Source organism: Channa argus, chromosome 12 (genome assembly GCF_033026475.1).
Source record: "Channa argus isolate prfri chromosome 12, Channa argus male v1.0, whole genome shotgun sequence".
NCBI classification, from domain to species: domain Eukaryota; kingdom Metazoa; phylum Chordata; class Actinopteri; order Anabantiformes; family Channidae; genus Channa; species Channa argus.
This window is the reverse complement of record NC_090208.1, coordinates 12,214,677-12,241,049: the sequence shown is the minus strand read 5'-3', so window position 1 is coordinate 12,241,049 and position 26,373 is coordinate 12,214,677. Positions and strand designations below refer to the sequence as shown.

General features: G+C 40.9%; 1 protein-coding gene across 20 annotated transcripts in view; it reads right to left on the bottom strand.

Annotated features, from left to right (window-relative positions):
- Positions 1-1,243: 1,243 nt before the first annotated feature.
- The window catches only part of LOC137137609 (adhesion G protein-coupled receptor L3-like), a 211,281-nt gene continuing 186,151 nt past the window's right edge, over positions 1,244-26,373 (bottom strand). For 4 of the 20 annotated variants that reach the window (XM_067524080.1, XM_067524079.1, XM_067524083.1 and 1 more), the window contains 9 exons: positions 22,142-22,208; positions 20,163-20,254; positions 13,503-13,547; positions 12,945-13,113; positions 12,694-12,819; positions 10,264-10,360; positions 6,640-6,765; positions 5,192-5,209; positions 1,244-3,962 (listed from right to left, as the gene is read on the bottom strand). In XM_067524080.1, the coding sequence (XP_067380181.1) occupies positions 3,013-3,962; positions 5,192-5,209; positions 6,640-6,765; positions 10,264-10,360; positions 12,694-12,819; positions 12,945-13,113; positions 13,503-13,547; positions 20,163-20,254; positions 22,142-22,208 (1,690 nt within the window). In that variant the 3' untranslated portion in view covers positions 1,244-3,012. Of the gene's footprint in view, positions 3,963-5,157; positions 5,210-6,639; positions 6,766-10,263; positions 10,361-12,693; positions 12,820-12,944; positions 13,114-13,502; positions 13,548-20,162; positions 20,255-22,141; positions 22,209-26,373 lie in introns of all 20 variants that reach the window. The other 16 variants (XM_067524088.1, XM_067524089.1, XM_067524096.1 and 13 more) reach the window with 10 other exon arrangements.

Below are 26,373 nucleotides of genomic sequence, written 5' to 3'. Positions count from 1 at the left end.
AGACCAGTATAGAAAGCTCACGACTGCTTCTCACACAGTAAGCCTACTACTGTGAATATGTATATATGAGGATAATGGAAATGTCTGCGACATAGCAACATAACATTAATATTGTAGTTATTCTACAGCATGTTGTGCAAATCGCATGCTCCTTACATTAAGTCACATCTCTAATTCAGTGCCTTGCTGGCGTACAGAAGCTCTCACTGCTCTAGCCAGTCTGACTCTTATGTGCCGTTGCCCACAAACAAGCTCAAGTGAAGCACTCCCCATGCCCAGCTCCAAACAGCCGAGCCGAAGCGAAGGAATGTTTGATGAAGAAAGCCAAACATTTAACAAGTCTAAATCCCTGATATTTTTCTTAAGAGTTGCTTGACTAGGCAAGTAAATACTCAGCTTACACTTATCAGATGGGTAGGAACACCTCCAAAGGGATGCTCAGGTTGCTCTCTGTCTACTAAGAGTTTAAGTCGAAATGCTTTAAAACATTGATAAGCTGACAGATTTTCAGGGATTTTTTATTTATTTTTTTCTCCTCTGTCCCCTTGTGGTCAATAATCACTGCTTTGAAAACTGCTTTGAAATACAGTGATTGAGCACACTTTAGCTTTTGAAGTTAAACTCCACACACAGTCAAGTTAAAATCATATGTGCAGTGACAATTAAAATGCCAAGCGCCATATATCATAAATACAATTAAATGTATGGAAGTGCTGCCTTATCATCCTACTTCGCATATTTGCAAAGCAAGCAGAGACGGAGCAACATTCACATTTATTTGCTTCTGGTCGGCAACGGGGGGTTTTTGTTTTGGGTTTACTTAGGTCTCCAACTGAGTAAATGTTCACTAGCTACTCACTTGCGTTTTGCTGCTTGTGGGGAAAGTGATTAGATCGTAACATCACCATCTTGCTGCTGCTAAGAGGTAATGCAACTGTAGGACATAAACCTAAAACAATGAGCTGAAAGACACTAAAACAGTCTGAGCTGTAGACACCACTAGTTACTGTGCAAGAGCTCACATAGTATTTTAATCCATTATTATTATAAAGCAGAAACATTGACTGGTGCACGATGAACATTGGAAACACTGCGATTGAAAGATTAGATTATGTCTCTGCACTTCTTCTGCCAGGTCGAAGAAAAGGTCAAAGATGACTTTCAAGTCTTCCTGCAGACCTGAACTTGTGTTAAACGCACGGTATCTGTAAAAAAAAAAAAGAATCACTGGTTACACCAGCAATGATATTGAAATATTTATTACAGCTTATGAAAACACTGCTTCTATTGTAAAGCAGAGCATACAGAGCACATCCACTGTTGCTGGGCCAAATTCCTTTTGGCACTAAAATGGACAGAGGGCTAATGAAGGATATTAACAAATAATGGAGAAAAAAAAAAAGGTTATGATTGACCGTCCCATAAATTGAAAGGTCCCTTGCTGCTCCGAAACCAAGACAAAACACCAGGACTTTTGTTGTAGCTAAGTAATAAATCTTAATCAGCAATTTATTTGTTGGCAAACAAGTCTCACTGTTACAACCAATAGTAGTTATGTGGTCATTCAACTTGGAAACCAATACAAAAAGGAATAAATAAGTAGCCATAATCATAGCCAATAAAAAAAAAAAATGTATCTGTGCCACTAAACCTACTCCCATCCTCCATTTTATTATTGTGTATTTAAACAAATAAATAAATATTTCTCCTGGAGGAAGAACACAATACACTTCCAGTTTTTCTCACTCCAAAAGCTCTTTTCCCTAATAAGTAAAAGCCATTTTCTTTTTTTTGTACAAGTGCCTACTGCTCATCAATGTTCAATTTGTTCTCTTTCTGAGAAGCACAAGCGTTTTCTGAATGCCAATAGAAATGTAGAATGCACTATGAACGTTTCTGAGGGACACCTCATGATTAACTGGGACCGACCGTCTCCACGGCAATCTGTGATTTAGAGCTCTGCTATCTACACTGTTAAAAAAACAAAAAAATAACAAATAAAGGAAAAGAAATCAAACAAATACAGAAAACAGACCCGAAAACAAAGGTGAATACGTTGCACAAAAATGCCTGCACAATAAGTTTTGTTTTGTTTTTTTGTGTTATTTTGTTTCTGTTTAGATGGTCATTTCTCGGAAAGTGATAAAGAGGAAAAGAAAACAGAAGCAGACTGGTACCAGAAACCCAGAGAAGGCCAGCACAACTGAACAAAACTGATCCTAACCACTACATTTACAGAGACAGAACGGTTTTCTTGGAACAAAAAAAAAAAAAAAAAAAAAAAGCATACTATTATGTGCAATGCTAGTTATCTGTACAATTACATAGAAATATCTCATTACTATCTTATTAGTTTTTTCTCCCTCTTTTAACAACTGTTATTACATTAAAATGAAAGAAAAAAAGAACAGCTATGCTTGAAAGCATACGATCAATTCCTTCATGGTATTTGTTCAAAATGTGTGTGTTTGTCTTTTTTCCATTGAAGGGACACTTCAGCAAACAAAATGTGCTGCAACTCACCAAAGAGGAAGAAAATCTTTCAAAAAGTCAATATAGATACAGAAGTATAATAAAATAGTCCTTTTTTTAAATTTCCCATTTAATCCGGTGAAGTCTATAGTTTAGACTTGTATAGTTTGGGGCTCTGCAGTTCCTTTTGACTGTCAGACTAAATCTCTGAGACCTAAAAATCCGGTGTGAGTAATTGTCTCTTTCGCATCCAGACAAAACACCGCAAACCACACGGGGTTTGGGGGGGGGAGACACAACATCAACAGATTCCTGCAATGTCTAATCAAATATAGTCACACATTAGCCCCCATACATAGCAATTATCTTCCTGTTTGTGGCCAGTAACAGCAAGGGTACAGTCATTTGCTCTGCCTCAGTCTTGGGGACACAGAATAAAAAGAAAGGCTACCACTGCCAACGACTGATGGAACATGGCGACACTGGGAGGAGAAGAGGACTACGGTGATAGGAGTGACACAGGTGGGATGGAGTTTAGGCCTATAGGCTGGTGACCAGGTGCGAGGGCTCCTGGTGGGCCTCCTCTGGAGATAGATCCTCTTTGTTCGGGGGGACAATGAAGCCATCGCTGCTGCCTCGCCCTAGCTGGTAATAGGAGTGCAGCTGGTGGAGGTGGTTACGTGAGCCTAGGTTGGGCATGCTCTTGTAGTAAACGTCGTCCGAGCTGGCCTCTGGGCTCTTTGCATCTCCGGCATCCTTGGAGCCATCAGCAGAATCTGCAGATACATCCGGCAGGCCGGGCAGCATTGGCATGCTGGTGTACAGGGAGTCTCTCTGGTGGTTGTGGGTGGGGGACGAGCCCTCGTCCTCAGTGTGCTCGTTAGTGAGTAAAGGAAAGAAACTTTCGCTGTTTTCCTGGGGGATCCGACTTCGGGACGTGGAGGAAGTGGTGGTGGATGAGAACGGGTGGTGGGGCAGCGGAAGGGGTGGTGGCACCGATTGGTGGAGGTGATTGTGAAGGTTGTCCACCGCCTGCAGAGACGGAGGCGGTCTTTGAGGCAACAGCGGGGCATTAGACTCCTCACGGATTAACTCCAGGCCCAAGCCTTCATCGTGGTGTGGACCAAAGGTGGAGTGGTCATCCAGGCTCAGCGTGACATTCATGCCCATCCCCACTCCCAGCCCCATCCCATATCCGCTGTCCTTACCACCGTTGCTAACATTATTGACCAACTTATTCATAAGATTCCGGTTTTGTTCCGAGGAGCGCTCGTGGGAATTGTTGAGGTAGGAGGGAATATAATTGGAGGTGAGCTCTTTCAGGATCTTCTTTTCCAGGGTGGTCTCCTTGTGGTTGTAGCCCCGATCAATGATCTGGACACAGTCACTCATGTACTCGGCGCTGGCGATGCTGTAGCTGTTGCCATGGTTACCATTCAGTGGTAGAGTATCCATGACACTTGTATCCCGGGCATTGTTCAGGATTCCCTCTGAAATGACAAACACGGATTGGGGTTTTTTGGGGGGGGAGGGGGGGGAGGGGGGAGGGGGAGATGCGGACAAGTGAAAAGGTGAAATCTAATGGGAAATAATTGCTACAGCTACACATCAGCCATTTGTATTCAGCACAGTTTAGACCCATCAATACCATCGCCCTTTTATTTTGAAATATGCCCTGTCTCTCAAGCACTCTGAAGGACAGACACAATTCTATAGAGTGCACATATTTGAAACAAAGACACAGTTTGGACATATACATACAACTAATATCAGCATCACATTCACTTACCTTGTCACAATAAAGGACCTAATCTAACTTACGTTTCATTTAACTTCAGCAATTACTCTGTGGCAGTGGTGGAAACACTGATATATGTGCGACACACCAACACAAAACTAAAGCACAGCACAAGATCACAAAGCACATGCACGCATGCATGCAAGCACAAATAAATGAAGGAACACAAAAAAACAGCAATGCATTTCACAAGTCACGACATAAACACAAACCAGAGTGCCAGCTGTAAGTTTGGACCCCAGCCATATTGTCCCACATGAGCAGTGTAATATTGGAAGGACCCTATTTTTATTGCTTCATCCATGGGAACAGGAGTAGTCATCACTCTAAAGAGTTCAAATCAATTTGACCAAGTCCATGCTATCAACATCAAAGCACATTTCTGATCATAATTCAAACTACCTCAGACAAGGCCATCCAGCTTGTTAAAAGCGTCAAGCACCCAATATGACCTCTTACAAATTTGACAAGAAGCATTTCTGAGACCTTCAAGAAAAGTATCGGCTTGATCAAAGTGAATAAGAAAAAAAAAAAAAACAAGTGGGTGAACAAAGGCACAGCTCTTCAATATTCAGAATACAGATCAATGTATATTGACAGGCCTTATAAAATGAGGCGAGTCTCAATGTTGCTATAAAATGGGACAATGGGTATTTGTATGTAAGAAGCAACATATGTCTCCAATGTTTTTCCCCCATCAGCCAGTGCAAACTTACAGTAAGCAGTGGATTTCAGGTAGTGACTTCAACAGATTTTTACAGAACTATTTGTACTGGTGAAGGCCTTTGTCATCAAAGAATGCTATTACTTCCAAAGGGAATTACAGTTTTTCCATTACCCCTTTGTAAGCATCGAGTGAAAAGAAAAGTAAAGCCAAAGTCAATTACATTTGATAAGCAATGTTTAGTTTGACTCCCATACTTGTCTCTCTGTAGGGCTCTTTTAGGGACAGCGTGAGGGAAAGGAAAGAAGAAAACACAATAAGCGTAACAGTGACAGGCAGAAAGAGAAATGTGCACATACACTATGCTGACGACGCATCAAGAAAACGTTACTGGATTGCAGAAGTTCTATGTCACCATGCACATTTTGAGTATCCACACAGAAACAAATCTATTAACAAATCTAGAAGAAAAGATGTTTTTGCTAGAAGTCTTTGCAGAATCCTTAGGGCAAAACAAGGCAAAGGGACTTGCGTATCAAATGCACCAGTAAATCTATTGATGCATTTGCATTTTCATCGTTCCAGATATTTCTTTTACATCTGTGGCAATGTAAGTGAATTATAGTCCTCTGTCGAGTGCTCCAATGCAGTACTTGTATTGCATACATAAATTATCCGCTGATCAAAGCTTACAAAGGTTTCTCAGTCTCGCAGTCTCAAAAAGTTACGGCGATTTCAGATTGACTGCAGCTCTGTAGAGAGAAAAGTAGTATTCCGACAGTAGGACTGATCCCAGAATACAGTGGATTGCTACTTTTTGGATCAGAGATGGTTTCAGATCTAATATTTGCGTTGGTGTAACCGCCAATATATCGAAATCACTGACATAATGACGCAGATTGTGGATAAATCAGCAGATGTTAATTTAAACTTCCACGTAAAAGGGCACTGGTTTTTGTCAAGTTCCACCAAAGGAGGAATTTTATTTTCAGACATATTAAAACGCTCAATCCTACTAATGGCCATCGTCACGTTGGCCTATCCTATTTATTTGCATGCAATAAAAAAGATTTGCATTTTTAATTTTTGTTGTTTGACAATCCAACAGCAGCATAACAAAAGTATAGAAATGCTAAAACTAAAAACAGTGAGACAGAAGACATGGGACACAAGCGTCACTGACAACATTAGACCACATATAAAATAAACCACTGGGAATGTATCCGGCTCCCTGCGGGCACTCGTTTTTGATTTTCTCCTTTTTACAATTTCTTTTGTCAGCCAAACAGCCGTGAGTAAAAATGAGTTATGCAACCGAATTGCATGCCCTGACCACGAGCCAGGATACACCTCCAATAATAAGAATAAAAAAAAAAAAAAAACCCACAGCAAAACAAACCTGCAGGATTTTTTGTCATAAAGCTACAGTTTGTTCAGAGCTAACACACAACATCTAGAGCAGTGTTTTTAATTAAAGCAGTGTAAAAATAAAAAAAATAAAAAACCCTCAAGGGTTGACACGTTACTTTTAACTCCCCAATTATGAAGAAGCTTCGTGTTCCTGAGGAGGAACAAAGATGTGCAACATCACAGTTTCTCAAGGACCAGATACGAAAAAAAAAACCCAAACAAACCAAAAAACAAAAAAAAATAAAAAAACACTGCCCTAGCTACAATGTTAAAAAATGAAAAAAAGCTAACACACCTTGTGTGTTGTACATGCCCAGAGGGTTGTTATAGATTGCCGATTCCCCAAGCAATGTATTATAGGGATTGTTAGTGCCATGAGGACGTAGGAGTGCATTAGGTATAAGATGGTTAGCCATAGCCCCTGGAGCAGCCAGAAAGAGACAGAAAAAAAAGAGGGTGTAGAGACAGAAAAGGGGAGGTGGGTAGATAAGTTGAGATATAGACAAAGATAAAGAAAGGGAACATATATATCAGTCAGGCAGATGCAGCAGAGCAGTGACAGCCATTAACATCCAAATGATCACATGGTCATTAATGTGAGAGGTTTTGCTACATGAAAGTGGCAGAGCTGAACTGACGTGGCTTATGGGACCGATGGGAGCGTGTTAATTCTACTGGTAATGCCGGCAATTGGTGCTAAGCTGGTCCTGGAGCTCCACAATCAGGCTGCATACACGTGTTAGCAGACGAACATTGCAAAGAAGCCGACGTGGCGAACACAGCACGGTGCACTTTTAGACTCAAGCAGGACTGAAAACAACAATCACCCGGGACGCTGCTCGGTCTTTCAGGCCCGACTCATAATAAAAGGACAGTCTGGTGTATTTGCCTTACTCCCATAAACAGTGACTGCACCGCCGAGACGTGTGCATGGGCCTAAAGTAAAAGCGACACCTTCAAGGATTTAACATTTGTTGCATGTGAAGATTTAACTTAATTTCTGCTGAATGAGCAAAACTGTTCAGTTTTTACATATGAAGGCCAGATTGATGACAGACTGCACAACTACTGTCTCGGCCAGAGCAAATTAAAGCTGATAAAAGAAGTGTTTCTACCTGTAGCCAGTCAGAAACCTTCCTGAAATCTATGATGTGTTACTTCAAAAGTAAACTTACGGATGGCTCGACAGTTGCAGCAACAAGACGCACACACAGTTATTATTGTTCGGGGCATCTTTTGAGCTGCAATTTTTCCTTTTCTCCATAGGCAAAGTTCTCAGGTCTCACTTCCTCTGCCGTTGCCGAAATAACGTCTGAATGAAGTAGTTCGTCCTCTTTTTAGTCAGGATGGTCATTACTTTGCTGCAGTGTTGCCTCACTCGCACAAATAGCGGATGCTCATTTTCTATTTATGCCGCGCTTGTCCTCAGATGCTTATTGCCGGGATCGTGCGCGAATGACTCATCGGTTTCCGAGCCTCACACTACCACACCAAAGCAACCTTCACAGTTTGAGCCCTGTGATTAGCTACAGATTCGAAGGCTGCAATCTTAAGCATGAATAGTGCAGATTCCCTGATGTTTGTTTTTCTTCACTGTTGACATAAATAATTTATTTTCAAGTGTTTGAATACATTATGCGGAATATCAAGTATGCTTAAAATGTTTGTGACTCCCATTCATTTCCTGTTTACAAGATTTTCCCCCCCTGTCTACATGATATGATGCTATTATTTTTTAAGAATCCCAATTCAAGCCTGATACGGAGGATACACATGCCTCCAGAATGCACCATGGCAGAGCGGGTAAACATCTTTTTACCTGAGGTACAAGTGCACAGCAATTAGATCCTGCAGCACGGAGTGTACTGTTGTTTTCTAATGCTCTGAATCTATTACACCAACGGAAAAGGCTTTTTATATTACTCTGATGCTCTGCCTATCTTTTCTAAACTTTCTCGTGTACTTTTTGACAGTCTTGTAATTGCAGAAATATTTTCTATCTTGGTCTATTTGTAATGAAATTTGAAAATAATTACGGTGCCACTGATTTACGCTCATCTTTCAGGATTTCTTGCTTTTTCTCTGAATGAATTGAGTCTTAATTGGACATATTATACTTTTGCTTGAAAATCAGAATGTTGTTTTGATTAAAAAAAACAGTAATTTGCTCTTACTGCTTGCCCTAATTACAGTGTATCCCATAAACACCACCCCCCCTTTAGAATTCTCCTACAACAGATCCCCCACTTATTGTGTCTGTTTGATAAATTGGACAATTTCCAAAACCACACTGATTGTGCAGCAATAATCCTGAGCGCTGGGATAAATTGAACATGCAATGCTATCAAGATGATTGCACGAATCCCGCACGCTCTCGAGGGGAGTGCAGCACGAGTGCCAGCTCCGAGCTCGCTCCCTCACGTGCGAAGCGAGGACAAGCTGGCGTGCGGAGATTGAAAAGGACAAATCGGCAAGAAATATTTACTCCTTGACACATAATCCCTTAATAGCAACACGGTGGCACGGATAACTGCAATTTTATTTACATCTGTTTCTGATGATACTTGAAATGGTAAATTACACTTCCTGGCATGCTCGTGCTCCTGGAGCATTGTCTTTATCAGATACAGCCCCGTAAGAAGCCTGAGGTACAAAATTGCATTCATAATTTCTACATCCTTATCTATGTGTGTGTATCTTTTTATAGAAGGACCATGTAGGCCTTTTTTTGTACCCCTGACCTCGTGCTCCACCTCCCACTCTAGTTCAGCATCTCCACGATGGATAAAAGCTGTGCCGGTTGTTGGTGCTAGGCTGAGTGCCTAATTATTGAGATCTTAACACTTCCTCCCTGTGCTGAACATTCATCCATCATTGTAACTATGCATTAGTGTCTACACAAGCAGGTGCCCAGAGCGAATTTAGAGTGTGAACAGTGAGGAACTCGAGCCCTCCATCAAGAGACGCGATGAGTGGGGAGAGTGTAAGGGAGCGATGCCAGCGAGGGCAGTATTTACTACTGGATGTCAAATGTAGTCTGGGATCTTTTTTCTGTAAAACCTCGGCAGACTCTGGAGTTAACTTTATTTACTGGGCTGCTGTCAAATGTATTATGGTAAAGTACTTTTTATTAACGTGTTTCTGAGAGGGGATTCCTCTGAATTGATTTTATTTTTATTTTTTTTTTGGTTGTTATTCAGCACTTTTCCTGAGAGGACGCCCAGAGATTCTGTATCGAGGCTTTTGCAGTCAGATAGCACAATGTTGCCTCGGTCGGTGGTGGTGGTGGTGGTGAGGGGGGGATGATAAAGACATAGTTCATGTGCACTTCTCAAGTGTGCAAAAGCTCGAATTCTGGAAATGCGTGATGCAGCGTAATGTCTTAAAAGCCATTTTTCTCTGTATACTCCCTTTAAATGACTAGACAGTAGAACTGATTTGTTGGCGCTTCAACATAACAGATGTGATAAACAACTTTCTGTAGCAGTGTGACACCAAGAAGGATTTTATCCTTTCAGTCTCTGCTTCGTATTCACAATCACGTTGTCTTTCATCCAGGCAAAAATGTCGAGCGTTTCATGACTACTGACAGCAGTTTGGAAGCACATGGACATTAAAAAGTGTCCTTCAGCATTTGGTGATTAATTCGCTTTTTATTCCCGTTAATTATTTGTGGTATTTGAAGCAAGCTGTTGTGAAATAACTGATGTGCCTTGACTTGCAATGTTAGGTAAAGGTTTGTGGTTGAAATGTTTATGTGTTAAAAACACCTATAATGTATAGCCACTGTCTCACATCAAGTGTAAAGCAATTATAACTACAATAAAGCAAAATAGCAGGCGTTACTAGAAGAAATTGTCTTGCATTAGTCATGTAGTCTATGCTGAGTCATTCAAGTATTTGCTGCAGGACCAAGTACCTCTGTTGAGTGATGCAGAGCTGTTGATGTCACCAGTCATGAAAGACGACTCGGACTGTTTTCTGACTGTGTCATTCCACATCCGACGAATGCGGCTCTACAGAGACAAAAGACAGAGAAAGTCAAAACATGTCAGAACAATTCTGCATATAAGATGCTAAAGTTAAATTACAATATACGCATACATACATACGTGCTTCCATTTCACACAATAAAAGTTGCTATATGTAGCAAAAATTATACTAGATTCTAGTATCTAAAGCATGACACATTTCAGCTGTGGGAATACAAAAAAGTAATCTCCAATTAAAGATGAGCACCCGTACTGGGATAGATGAAGTCAATAATAAAATCATCAGTCGAGCTCAGTGAATCAGTATCTTAGTTTGCAAAGGCTCCATCACGAAAATGGTTCATCCTGGTTAATTATGATGGGGTCCCATGGGGGGTTGCAGAAGCCAAGTGGTGTGGATATCAAACCACACAAACGAATACTTTCTATACTATGCCAGGAGGCAAAAATAGCTTTAATATAGCTGGGGGCCAGTCAAAACAAAGGCAAAGAATACATCTGTTGCCCATGTTGTTGTGTCACTGCTCCTGTCATCTAACCATCGTCTTAGCTTAAAGATATTTAAACCACCTTACCCCTTAATCTGTCTGGTTTTTACTGTGGCCACGTCTACGTCCCTCAACAGCATTAAACTTCTGTCTACAGCTGCCTCGGGGAATTTACGACTAGACGCTATCCTGTAAATCCATCAAATCAATAAGGTCGACAGCAGTCTTTTAATCAAATGAAGGTTGTTCATTTTTTGAATCAAACTGCACCGTATTCCCGTGTAATGAGGGATTATTAATAACGTTTCTCTTACTTTCAGTTTTTCCTCCAGATACAGAGGTTAAAATAATTAGGCTCCACTGCTGTCACTGCACTCTCAGATCTCAGCCATTACCGTAGTAAGTACACTAACGCAGTATCACAACCAATAGAGAGCCCGGCCATAACTCCAAAAATAAGACCCATGATGTAACCAGAGCAGTCTTTCAACTGAACCTGTCAAAATACTGTATGACTCACTCCCGGTGCGGCACTGAAGTATCATCTTTACACTCTGTTGTCAACCATAAGCAATCTATAACAGATTTTAAAAATGGCAGCCTTATGAATGAAGCAAAGCAATGAAGAAATGCTGTTTAGGATTTGTTTTTCTGTCATCCCTTTGCACACCTCCGACAATCTTCAGCCTAATTAAATCATTGCCACTTTGCCATTACCGTTAACTATATTTGCAGCAACCGTCACAGCACCTCAACTAATCTCTTCCTGAAATCCTCCACTGCAGAATGGCATTTAGCCTGCAAATGTGTTTTATTCATAAAAGCTTAATCCTCACGCCATAACTAATGTGGAAATTGCCCATGCAGAAGTGTTATGGTCAATACTGCTGTCTCAGAAGGACATGTTGGTTTAGGCACTTACGTGTCAAACCCGGATCATACCGTATATTCTAACAGCCGCATATAGCGACGCAGCTTAACTCATCAACATATCACACATCATGTTCCCATTACTTGAGACACAGATGGGTTGAAAATGACGTTACTATTTCTTCTTGCTTTTAGGACATGTAAAAACCTAAACCGTGCACGCACTTCGCTGATTACACATTCATTTAGAAGCCTCGGAGTTTGCAATAAACAACCACATCTTTCTGAGTGTTTCCATTCCTGCTTCGTCTGAGCACGGGGTTAGAGCTATCTCGTCAAACCACTGTGTATAATTAAACACTTTGATCTGTATGCAGAATCGAGCTTGTATCGTGGGTTGCCACTGCATGCTTGACTCTAAGGACTATTTATAATTGAACACTGCAAGGAAATCACACTCTTTGGAATATGGATATGATGTTCAATTATAGTGTATCATGGCAATTCATCCTATACTTTATGCCAATGTGGGAGGAATCCATTAACAATTTACTTTACAAGGAGACTTACCACTTAGAAACAAAATTCACATATCTTGGCAGAGCCAGTCAAATCTGCATTTATGAGCGTGAACAAATTCCTCACAAAGCTCGAGCCAATACTTCAGTCGGTGAGTCAGTGTTGCTGTACCGGTGAGCAGTCTGGAGCTGCTGCAGTGAAATGAATGGCAGACTTTATGTAGTTTGAAAATGTTTAGCTCAATAGGCGGGACATTTTCCTGCCATCATTCCAAACCGAAGGTATTTGTTGCACCCCCTTTAAATCTATCACATATACATACAGTACTTACATACATACAGCACAGTTTTATTTAAGGAGAGTCACTGGTAACCCACAACTGATTAAGCATCCACTTGTATAGCAGACAACACCAAATGTATGTGCACGAAGAAACAAAGGCTATTATATCACAGTGTAACGCGATAAGTGTCTTGGCACCTGAGATCCAGTAGAGTAACGTCCTGGAGCCCGAGAGGCAGTGCCTTTCCCAGACCCAATGGAGCTGTCCACACTTTTACCACTGCAGCAGTGAGTGCGCAGGCATTTCCTATACTCCTTACGCACCTGATTGTGAACAAAAACAAAAAGGTACAGTATGCAACAGTGGCACATTTGTCAGTAATCTAATTACTGTCGATACTGTTGACATTGTCTGTCACGTGGGAAGCTGAACAGCACATGAACCAAACCTTTTTCTGCAGGACACAGTGGAAGATGAAGATGAACATGCCCTGCAGGGAGTTGAAGACGGTGAACAGGTAGGCCATGACCACCGTGCTCTCGTTGACATACATCAGGCCAAAGGCCCATGTCAGGCCCAGCAGACATAGCAAAGCAATGGCTCCGATCACCCATGATCTACAATATAAACAAAGAGACTTCTTGTTTAAACTGTTTAAAAACCAGATACCTACGTTAGACAGTGTAAAGAGATTGAACGGAAGTATAGATGTAAATAATCTACAGGGTTGCTGCTATTGATCAAGACACCCTTTTTATGAGAGGGGGGAAAAGACAAAAAAACAAATGAAAAGGGTTAAGAAACTGATGAAAAATCACAATTGAGTCAATCATCTGCAATTTCTTTTTTCATCCTTTGTTTTCTTAGCTACTTGTTCCATTTCATACACTTTCAGGTGACACCACTGACTCTTTGAAAAGCCATAGTTGATGAAACTGCAGAAACACTAATGGAGGTCAGTGAAAATATATGTTAGATCTGTAATAAGAAGTGCTGTAGGGATGACCTTTTTTGGTAGGCAAAGCCAGACATTAGAGTCTTCCTGGTTCCCCTGAAAAAAAGAAAAAAAAGCCAATTGGACTTTTCCATTGGATTATTGTGGAGAATAAGCTTTGTGACAAGTTTATGGTACTTTCAAGACATATTTTGTTCAGCAAAATAAACCGCACAGATGAACAACACTTTTATGAGCTGGAGGTTCACTACAATTACTAGAAGTAACATTTTCTAATCTGATTCAGCGCACTTAGCTCTTCTACAAACACTTCTCTTCTTATAGTGAGCTGATAAAGCTAGTGATGTAAAAATCTTTGAATAGGCAGTTGCTACAATTGCACGAATGGAAAAAAACTCTTGACTTTGTGTTAGTTAAAGACCTTATTTCAGGCGTGTAACCAAAAAACCATTCAAAAGAACCCCACTGACTTCAGGCAGGGGAACCGGAAGTGCAAAAATTTGATTTCCACGTTTGAGGACTCATTCCTACAGCACTCTAAAGACATTATCAAACTACACATAAGTACATCACATGTGTTGCCTGAGGGTTAGGAGAAGTGTCTTGTACACTCCTACTCATACTGAAAAGGTTGAGATAAATACCCTTGAGATCATGAAGTCTATTAGGAATGAAGGGCTCTGTCTTTCTGAGGGCACAGAGAAGTGGCATTTTAGCATCATTTTTTAGCAACTCCCTGTGTGCCGCACTAGGCGAGATCGAGCAAAGACTAATATTTTTGTGGCTTTACTGACCTAGAATCATAATGGGTCACAAAAGTTGGTATATGTGGATAAACCAGACTACAAATAAACTAAAACTGCTCAAAGTCCATTGTTGTGACTGTGATAGAGTAATAACCCCTGCACACTAAGCGTTCAAAGACAAGATGTCCTCATCCCATTCCCTAGGTCTATTTCAATTAGCAATCCATTACTACCAATTCGGCTAGTCCTTATATTCCGTATATTTGTATGCACTCACCTGCATGGCTTTCATTTATTTATTTTAAATTACTTGAGCTATTGAACAATCTTCCCACATGCCCCTTACCGAGGGCAGCAGTATGGAATCACTGCCTAACACTCATAAAATGAGTGCCTCGTATGCTCATATGGATGGGATACATACAGGGGGAAATATGACTATCAATGATAAATGTGATTGCTGTATCCACAATAAAGTACTAATGTTTCTATAGAGTGAACTGTGAAGATCCAGGTGCCATTTAAAAGTAATCTTGCTTGTCACATCTCTAGGTTATGTATATATAAGACAGGAGTGGCTGTGTGCACACTAATGCAGCCTTCAACATGACTGAGTGCTCCACACTAAATCACGTTAATGATTCACAGAGGCAATGAGATGGATTTGGGGGCTGATTCCTTCATATGGGGGAGTAAATGAAAGATGGCATTTTGGGAAAAGAGGCCCTTCCAATTTTGTCTTACTTGATCTCCGGTTCATAATCCTGATAGCTGGGCAACAAAAAAGCACAAAATAAATAAATAAAGAGGCAGAAACAAATCAAATCACATAACAAAGAAGCAGAGGGGTGTAATCCAAAATGTGTGGCCACAAATACAATGTACAAATTTAGACATTAAGAGGGTAACAATACACCAAGATCGGAGATGGCTTGTTTTGGCAGTGGAGATTAAAGCCACATTCACAGCGTCCAAACACCAAGGACACACATTCACACATTTTAGGAAGGGATTTGTTTGTGATTTACAGATGCTAACCACAATTATCTAGGTTCACCGAGTCATCTTCCTCCCCTCATAAACGCTGGCAGACCCTCGCATTTAAGCTTTTATAAATGGAGCAGGTGTGCAGCAAAATAAATGATTTATGAATTCACCAGGGCAACCATTAAACATCATTTTCCCAGGGCTGTCTTAATGAGTTGGTGGGAGAGGTACTTCATCAAGGCGGTGGCCCCCGGAATGGACAGAGAAACAGAAAGAGCAAAACTATTGTCCTCTAACTGGCTCAAAGGATGCACGGAGGATGATACAAACACGAGAGGTCATACAAATGCGTCCGGGAGGACAGGATATGGAGAGACTACGACTCATATCGCACACTGCACACTGCTCACTTCCACTTCCTCTGGAGTCATCAGATAAAAATATGAGGAAGAAAGCGAGGGCTGCATGTTAGGAGCCTTGAGGCGAAACTTTTGAGACTGAATAACAGTCACCGAGAAGCATAACAGCTCACTTACAAATGAAGAGAGTACATTTCAGGCGAGTATTATCCTGTCAGGGCTGCTGCATGCCTGAAGGCTACTAACACAATGTCACTTAAAGATTCTCTCGTATACTTGGCATCATTACGTTCAAAGAATTTTGTGAATTGTTCTAATTAAATGTGCATTTTTAGATTGTCAAATATAGCATCTAAGCTATTTCAGTACTTGAGCTCAGACATACTTGTGACAAAACATGGATCTGTGTGAAAAGCTGTGGAATCTATAGATATACTATCCGTCCCTGAGGGGCTGCAGCAGAGCACCTCTAGGCTTCCCAAGCACCAAAAAGGGAGAGAAAAGCTTTATTGTGCTAATCAACAAGCAATGAGCAATTTTATTCAGAGGACTACTTCAGACTGTGGCATCAAATTACCACCAATTTCCTTTGAAATGACTTAATTTGCACAGGTCCCATTCCTCGCAATGTCACAGATCATTTATGTATGAGATTGCAATTGGTCAATTCAACCCGTTTTAAATCTGCATAAAGCCATTTTATAGGCTGGCTCTGGGAGGGAAAGAGGAAGTGCTATGATCAGCCCGACGGGGTGTTAATTATTTAACCAAAGGTATTCTTAAAATGCTAATCACCTCAAAGTGTTTAAGACATCAATAGTGCAAAGTTTTTGATCTTGGCAGAGCTTTTTTTTTTTTTTTATCTTTGACATCATCCTCGTTAGCATATTTCATTTGAAGTTTCCTATCTCCACAGGGAGGAAGCTACACAAGATGGAATTCATACCTTTCTCTAAAAATGTTCAGTCCGCCGTGCAATTAGATGCAAGTTTGGTATTTAAAGTTATAACGGTGCAAAAGTCATGTTGTAATCCATGAATCACAGGGCAGTGGCAGCTGCTGTCTCCATTATGGGGCGAGGAGGGAGAAAACACATCAAACACAATATCAATTCTATTCTACACCCTCTACTGAGAAATGTTGCATCTTACCAGTGCCATTCTACAATAACACATCCATCATAATAACGGTAGCTAAAACGAAGAAGGGGGGGGGGAAATGGAAGATGAAAAAGAGTAAGATGTTAAAGATAAACACAGCGTAAGATTAAAAGGCAGGATGTGAGTGCTAATCAAAAGAAGAGAAGCAGAGAGGGGGAGAAAGGGATACACAGTGAAAGAGAGATGAAACATTCATATTAAAACAAGGCAGCATGATGAAATCTGAACAGAAAACGTGACATCAAACCATAAAGAGGAACCAAAGAGCAGAACAATGAGACAAATAGATATACCTCATTAAACTAAGCTAGACTGACATAATTAACCCGTGCCATTAGAATCATCAAACCCGTTCACTTTCATTCGAAGACAAGTTCACGGGAAAAATTAGAAAATAACAAATGGGACACGATGAGCTGTAATACTTAGAGGCTGAAGGACCTACTATAAATTAGAAGCTCAAACACATTTTTGTGTTCAGCTAGGATGAAACAGAGGCGCCAGGTATCGGCCAGGCAGCGGTGGTGTGCGGCTGACAGCAGCCACGCCGGGTTTCTGAATGTGTTTGTGCAGCCGGGTGACAAATAAGGGCTTAAAAAACTGAGTCAGATGAATGAGAGCTGACAAAAGCGGCGCGGGTTCTCACTATTTTCCAACGGTCATCTGAGACTTTGCAGACCGTTTCTAAGTCTGTGAGACTCGGGGGTTGAGAGTTCAGTTGTTTGGTATCATTATGGGGGGGGCAGAGTTATAAATCATATGACACTGAGAACTGCAGCAGTCAATATTTTTCTGCAGAACAAACGATGTATGTTGTAGCACCAAAGACAGACAGACTTGGCCATATTCTATACACAATAGTCTGCTGGAGAAAAAACCAAGACATCAAGAAATCAAGAACACATCTTTTTACGTCAGAAGTAAACTAAATGTGTAGTACTACTGTTCTGCATCTCTGCCAGCATTTGAGCCCCTGTGTAACGTATTACGGCCGTTTAAGATGGGGCAGGTGCATCCATTTGCACCTATACATATGTCACTGTGGGAACATTAACGTCTATTTTTGGGAGTCTATCGTTTGGGCATGTTGGTTTCTATTAGCGGATCAGCTGGTGATCAGAAGCCACGCTGTGAGCCCAGTCCCAACTCCTCTTTGCGTAGAACAGGAAAGACGCGGGGAAAGGTCGCAATGTATGTTGTCATGTTTAAAAGTGATTAGCCAACAACTACCAAATATATGAAAAACAACCCCAACTCAGATCTACGTAAGAGGGATTTGTGTGGTCCAACCCATATTTATTTAGTAATGCATAAGGCTTTACTCAGCTAATAATTAAGCTAAGTGTAAACGTACATTACCAAAACACTGGATTGCCCTCTTTCCAAATGTCGGCTTCAGGTCAGTACAAGTGTTCAAAAAGAGCACTTAAAAACCACTGGTCAGCTTAGGAGCATCCTGCTGTGAGTTTGTGATGGAAAAACACACCGGCAAAGTGTGGTGTGAGCATGCTACATCGTGCTCACACAAGATTGTTTTTGTGTGTGTGTCACTGTGCTGAGAGGAACAGGGCAGACAGGGTCCACTGTGCTGAGACATAACCAGTGATGTGATGCCACAAAAAAAAAAAAAACAACTAAAAAAAACATCCAGAACGCCAGTCATAAGGCAGAGTAATGTGTCCAGAGCAGCTTGGGGGGAAAAAAAAAAGTAAAAAGTAAAAAGCAAGGCAGACAGCAAAAACAGAGCAAAGACCCTTATCTATCATAGTAAACAGGCAGAAAACAACTTTACCCCGTCTGTACAACAAGTCCACCCTGACACAGAGAAGCTGGAGCTCACGTCAAAGACAGTGACAGTTAATGCTGTGTCATTCTACCGAATAAAGGCGCCTCAGAAATACTTTTAGAAGTAATTTTCCCCATCCGGCCTGACTTATAGATAAAAGTTTTGTAAGCGTCTATGAAGGTAAATACGGACGGACTATGATGCAGTACTGTGCATCGGCGGCATGAGACCAAAATATAGAACGTATTTATACTGCACTGATCAAAACAAAGGGCTTATTATCCAAGCCAGCAGTTCCCCATGTTCATATCACTCAGCTCATTGTTTTGGTTTTACAGCCGGCAACTTTACTACTTTTGAGTGACTCTCACTGCTTTCATTAACTGCATTTCCAGATGCAGCAGGCAGCTGTCTGCTCGGATAAAACCAATGCACAGCTACTTGCCAAGCACCAAGACAAAGCAGACAAAGTTTTAGTTGTAAAAACAGGCTTTAAAGGGCCACATTAATGTATTTGCATGGCTTTCTGTGATTTTCAAATCTTACTTGAGCCCCATCGTGTCACACTGAACATTAAATCTGCATTTTCTGGAAGTGTTACCTTTGTGTGATAATGCTCTTCAAATACATTTGATCATTATTAGTGATGAAACATTGACACTAGTTATTACACATGTAATGCTAGCTGTCACTCAGGCCATGTGAGAATGAATGGACGCTAATAGATGCTATGGATGGTTTGAAACGATGCTTTGCACAAAGGTTAAGTGTTCTAAACCGAGATCCACTGTCACACAGTGCTGGTGAATTTAAACTAAAGTATTTATCCTAATTCCATAAGCACATGTGTTTGTTTTCAATGAGAATTTCGACATCTGCAGCGGACATTTACAGAAATCTAGTATCTAAAAACAATAAAACTTTACCAGCTGAAACTTGACCCGAGTTGCCTCAGAAAAACTTCACTTCACTTTAAAAAAAAAAAAAAAGTATAGCAACATATTTAAACTTTCACTAACAAATCTTAAAGTTTTATAGTCTTTGTTGTCCCTCAAGCTTTCATATTATCTGAGAGCAGCCAGGCTTAGGCAGATAAACAGGCTCCAACACACCAAACACACACACACAGACAAACACAGACAGAGACACTGTATGAATATTCATTGGTGGCATGTTGACACCAAGATAACACCAGGTCAGGTCTGTCAGATTGTCTCCTGGCCTTTTCCTGCACAGACAACAGTGTTCTTCAGATAATGATGGAGACACAACAGAAAACCTGTCTGATTTTAACCCGCCTGACACGACCTTTTGGCACAATGGTGGGTGCTTACCTTGCAGGCTCAGATTCCAGGGCCCCTGGGATGGGTGTTCACAACCTTAAGTGCCTTTAATGAGGTTTCAAAATATCAAAGGGAGAGGCAGGACAAAGTGTGTTGCTCATGAACACTAGCTGGAATACAGAGTACCACCCAAAAAGTTGCTCTGTGGCCAGAGTTCATTAAACTGAACAAAGCAGAAGGAAACGTCGGCTCAAAGCGGGTCACAGAGAGTAAAATTCAGCTTGGCCAGAGCCCAGCACGCTCTTACCGAAAAATGATTTCCATCTCTAACAAAATGTCACCAGGAGTGCTATTTCGGGATAACTTTAATGGTGATCTGAGTGCTCTTACTTGATGTTATCCAAGCAACCGGAGTCTGGCTTCAGGATGGCTGTGTGATGGAACATCTTGTAGAGAGCGATGCCCAGGAAGATCACGTTAAGCTGAGAAAAACACAGAGAAAGTCAGAAAGAAAGACAGAGAGTGAGAGAGAGACAGAGAGAGAGAGGAATGAAGTGTGTATGTTTGCTTGTTTCACTTCCATTCATTTTAAATCAGGGCACTTTGTAGCACAAAGCTGGAACGCTGCAGCCAGATTTGGTTTCCCACTTTGCCAAACAGAGCGCAAAATCCTATGAAACCTCTATGGCGGTACAACGGACCGAACGGCGAACGGTGAGACAAGACAGCTGCATACTTGTATGAGGGAGCCTTTCCATCTGACTTATCACACTTGTCTCATCATATTCACACTTAGCTGCAACCGCAGGGAAAGGCTGCCACTGCTGTTGCTTTTCTTTTTAATCTAGAGAAAAAAAATAAAATACACTTGGCACTGGTTGAAATTTTTGTGAAACACTTGAAGAAGTGTTAGCATTTATAACATGATATCTCCTGCTATATCACGAGCAACAACACATTTTAATAGGTGGGATATAATATTGTTAACAATTTCATATTTGCCATAAACTAGGACACTTTCTAAATCTGCCTTCATGCTGTGTGCACTGTTGTCCACATGTACCAAATACTGCTTTGAAAAAGCAGAGTAGGAAATCAAACTTAACACACACACACACACACGTGCACACACACATCATCCCAGTGAGCTGAGAGCCAAACACACTGTAATTAGTCAGAGGACTAAAGAAACGGCCTCATGTTTGACGGCTGGATATCAAAAAAGCCTAATTAAACATAACACTAAACAGACCCACTCTGGTGTATCTCATTATTTTCTATTTCTCAATAATCACAAAAATAGAAAATTTGTCAAATCTGGTTGCAGCATTGGGGTCTTTTCAAAACGCCTCCTGAAAAATTACAGCAATTAATGAGCTTTTGCTGATTTCTCTCCCTGTTTACGAGTGACATTCAGTTAATATGAGGTGAGAAACTATGTTTTTGGGGGTAGAAGTGGATTTGTGGTGTATTTCGGGTTTGCAAAATCACATTCTGGTTAGTAAAATCTAAGATAGAAAGGAGTGAGTCATGAGGCACATAGGATGCATTGTGAACGATTACTGCAAACTGGAGCATGAAAGCACATTATTCACATTTGCATTTAGCAGCAAACAGATTGTAGCTGCTCACTGACAGTTGCACTAAAACTTGTTGGAATTACAGATTTCGGGTTTTTTTTTTTTTTTTTTTTTGCTGTAAATAATGTTAGGGACATTTATTAGTGGATTCCATTCCATTCATTTTGATAGCTGACTGGTGTCTTGGAAAATTAGGAGCACAGCTCTGGAGACACAATATTTATAGTTTGGCTAAAACACTTAGATGAGAACCAGTCTGAAACTAGATTTAAAGCAGCTGGATCAATATATGAGCTATTTCATAAGAAAATTAGGCCTGCCCTAGTTGGGAAATAGACACCAAAAGTGTGTGTGTGTGTGTTAGAGTGTGTGTGAGTGAGTGTGCCTGCGAGCAGGGGATGGAAAAAGGTAGTGTAGAACGAGTTGGAACGGGAACAAAATCAATCATAATCGTGGTGAAGATTACTCCAACACTGCATACTGAGCAGAGTTCACTCGCTCTCTCTCTCTCCCAGTCTCTCACTAACCCCCCCCTCCCCACTAAAAATTGTCTCAGCCGGTGACTGCGGCAGGGTGACAAACTGCAATATATTCTCTACACCCCTCATTCGTTTTTCTGGACGGCTCCGTGCCCGGTGGTGGCATATATGCTCAACAGGGCAGAGAAAAGAGCGAGGATAGGAGCTAGAAAAAGGGATCTCTGTGGACCATTTAAGCGACGACCCGCAGGCTAAGTAGGGTTAATGAGCAGCCGGAGATGGTGGGGGGGTAAAGGGGGGACATGCTTACCATAATTATCAAGGTTGCTGGTCCTATGAAACTCCAAATGAAGTAGGTGTCCAGGCGAAGCCAGCAACTGCAGTGAAGAAGACAGAATGAGAGGAAATAGGGATATGAGCAGAGAAAGTGAGGGGTGGGGGAAGAGAGAAAAAGATTTGAGGTTATAGCTTTACACTGGTGCTCAGAGGATATACATCATGTGGGTGGCTGGAGTGACATAGAGGAAGAGGCACTTCAAAACATAGATCACAGCGAGGGGCTTGAAGAATTATCACCATCGGTAAGATTTTAGAGGAAAGGAGGCATTTAGCGTCACTGGCAGGGATAATGATTGCCTCTCATAGCCAGCACAGGTGTACTAATCAAAAAGTAAATAAGAAAACAGGAATGGGATGGAGCTCAAACTGTAAAGGATGGCTGACTGTGAGCAGATTTACTGGAGTTCGTTTTCAATTTGTCCAGTTAAGTTAGCAAACGCTCATCGCGGATGATAATTTATGGATGATTCAATTAGTTCTCAATTGAATCCTAACTGTATCACTCCAAACGAATTGGATTGACCTTGACCCTGACAGTCGTGGCCACTCACATGTTCCTTGAGCACTCAGCAAAGTGTCCTACATATTCATGTAAACTGTGACGACTCAGTCGGGCCGCTGTAATTATGTCAATAATGAAATAATGGGCTCTCCTGACCTCATACTTCATTTCAAAACATCCCAGATAGTCAATTTCCCAATGCTGAGTAAAACTTAAACACAGATCAGAAACAGTGGGGTCGGCAGAAGGTGACAGCGTTTCTTTGAAACGGCAAAAGAAAAAAAAAAAAAAAAAGGGAGGGAAAAAACTTGATTCATGACCTGTGGTTGAATTATTAATCTTTTAATCTCCGCTACTGCAGCAGATAGACGCCTCCATTTTTGGCCACTGGAAAATTACAGTTCATACAGCTGCATGTCATTCAGGCTGACAGAGAAAGGAAATGGAAGTGGCAGAGAATTAGCTGTAATTCAATGGCATTTTAAGGGAAATTGAAGTGTTCGGTATGAGGCACTTTAGACCAACACACCACTGGGCTTCAGACGGTGGCTGTGGGGGAATAAAGGGGGAAATAAAACAGCAACAATGCTTTAAAAAGTATGGCACGCTGCTTTAAAACATATTTTAAAAGATTAAACATCTTTGGTTTTTTACATAAACATAATTTGATGCTGTGTGAAAACAATGTGATAGCAAAACAAAGGCAGATACAATCATCCAGGATATGATGAATGCTATTTTGGTACTAGTGCCTTAGTGGAAAAGCAAAACTGAGGCATCTTCACTGTGTATATCAACACAGACCACAAATTGAAAATTCAGAATAAAAATCTACCTGCTTTGGACAACTCTGTACATGGTTCACTTTTTGAATTTGCAGACAGGAGGGATCATTGTGTAAGAAGTGGCACGACAAAAATTATTATTATTTGCTTATACTGCCTTTCTGATATCCACAGATGAGAGGAGGCAACACAGAAAAACACATATGGAGGCATAAAGAAGTGTAGAGGCACAAACTAAAGCCGAACAACATGCATGGCACTCTGGCAGCTCATCAAAAGCACATGCTCCTAACGTTGCTCTTAGAAATTATGCTGAAAGTTCTATTGTTCGCTTTTGCCTTCTTCTTCGTTTTCTTCAGATCATAGAGAGATTTTAAGACACGGTGGGCGGCTGGAGCTCCGGGCTGTCATTTTTTTTTTTTTCCTGCTTTCTCTAACTCCCATTCTCCAATTGTGTCCTGCATGTGTTTTGCTTTTTGAGCACATCTAGTTTTATCTCCCCTCCTGGTGAGCAATTCCTTCAGTAACCAAGCAATCACAACTGCGTATGTGTGCCAGCACAAAAAATTAAATAAATAATAATAATAATAATAATAAAAACACAATCCATGCTCATGCCAACAGCTTTTGCGGAGTATTCTGGAACTTAGTCTGCAGTTGAGCCAAGATGACTTAATCTGCAATGACATCTTTGCAACAGAGACAGTGAACTGGTGACCAAGTTAGTGAGTGAAGCCCTGAAGCAACATTTGACATTTAATTAGGACCTTACTTACTTGTGCATGTTGTTTAGTTTTGACAAAAACTTGTTCCATAGTGTCACTTGAAATGTATTTTAGCACTAGTCACAGTATGGAACACTGTTTGTTCAGTGGAGCCCAGGTTTGTTTGAATCCTGCCTTTCGTAAACCAATGCACTAAAAAGCTGCATGCTGCCTTCAAAATGCAGGGAAAAAGGAGGAGGTGACGGTCACACAAAGGCATCATTAGCATAATTTCTGATATGTGGCTTATTTGTATACTTAACCACCCTCAAAACAAATAGTAAAGGTTTTGAGGACAAAGGGGAAAAAACACTGTTATGACACTATTTTATTATTCCCTCATCACTACCTGGTTTTGACAAAGAACTATACTTTCATTTTATAAGTAAGTCATGAGAAGTAAATCAGTGAGAAAGAAAAAAGAAAAGGTGACAACAGGAGAAACAAAGTAAAATAAAGACTTGTTCCAAGCCACAGTCTCTCCAAAATACATCCCGCTTAGACAAACACAACAAAGGAAGTCAGAAAGATTGTGTTAATGAGAAAAAGGTTTTCATAGAATTAAGTTCAGAATATGGGCATGGGATCAGATAAACATGTATCAGGTAATAAACTTGGCACAATTAACTGCAACCGTAGTAAAAACACAACAAAAATATTTAGTACTATTAGTACTATTTTATGAAATAACAACTAAAACAACCAGAGTCAAACCCCCACTACTGAAATACCTTAGTAATAGCAGTGGTGGTAAACACTATGGTGCTAAAAGATTTCATTCCTAAAGGTCCATTTCCGCCTAGGTATTCCTGGTATTTTACTTTGTTGAACTAATGTCCCCCAAAGTACCTAAAGGAATGGTGATCTCTTTAGCCGAAGCCTAAGGAGATTAGGCTAATTAGCCAAAAGCTACTGATGTGTCAAAAGCGTGACCATAGGTTTGTAATAATGCCAGGTGTGTAAAATGCTGCACTGGATTTTGACTGACGAGTAACTGGATTGCAGCATGTCCCCACATGATAGTTTCTGGACATTCGGAAAGTACCGCACCGAGACCGTGGACCTGCTGTAGGTTTTTCAAAAGGTTCCTGGTGCATGGGAAAAGTTCCTGCCTTTATGACTTTTTTTTTTTTTTTTTATGTTTATGTTTCCTTGGCTGCCCTTGCTGATCATGTGAGCCCTGCCTTGCAGTTCCCTTATGATTCTCCCTGACTGCTTTTGTCAAAACTGATGTAAACAGAAGAGATTTCCAAGAAATCTGCCTTGCAAATGTTGTACGGAAACGAAGGAAAATGCATTAGCTATGTGTGTGTGAGGCCTCAGGGATATACACAATAGTTTTGGTGAGAAATGCAGAATATTAAAATTAACTGTGTTTATTTGGAAGAAAAATTCTTACGGGACCTTGAACAATGCCCACCATTATTCTGCATGATCAGTGCAACACAACAAACTACGGTAACTTCAAGTCAATTACAAAAACTGAAATGTAATTATTTCCTTGGTTTACAGGTGGTTGATTTATTGCTTTCATTAAACTGGAGAAATTTCAGGGAATCTGTCTAGCTGACCACTGAGCAGCCACAGTGCACAAGAGGAAAGTGCCTTGCTCAAAGGCACATTTAGCGTAATCACTGAGAATAACAGACTAGAAACTGTACCCTCCTTCTGTGGGATGAGATTATTTGATCTCAGACTAAGAACAGGTGACTTCACAGGAAGCTGATCTTGGGGCTGCTGCAGCCATTTTATATGCTCAGCTATTATGAGTCACTCGACATTCCCTCTTTCATCTACTGCACCTGGGTCACTTTTGACTGCAGCATATTGGATATTTCAGCTGAAAATAAGGCCACGTGTGATAATGCTGCTAAGGTCCCCAAATCAATTTGCAGCAGGACTAGCTGCCCTCCTCCACCTTTTGCTATTCACCGCGTGTCACGCCTCGTCCCTTCGCTCATCCTTCAATGGCTGCGTATAATTGTTCCACCGGTGGCAGGCTTTAATTATTCACATGATGCCAAGGCTCAGGCGGTGGCAGCTATCACCTCATCCATCACCAAGAACTATGGCTCTCCCAATCTACAAATGCACTGTCTACCAGTTGCGTTGTATTTGGCAGTGTACGTGTGTGTGTGTGTGTGTGTGCTAT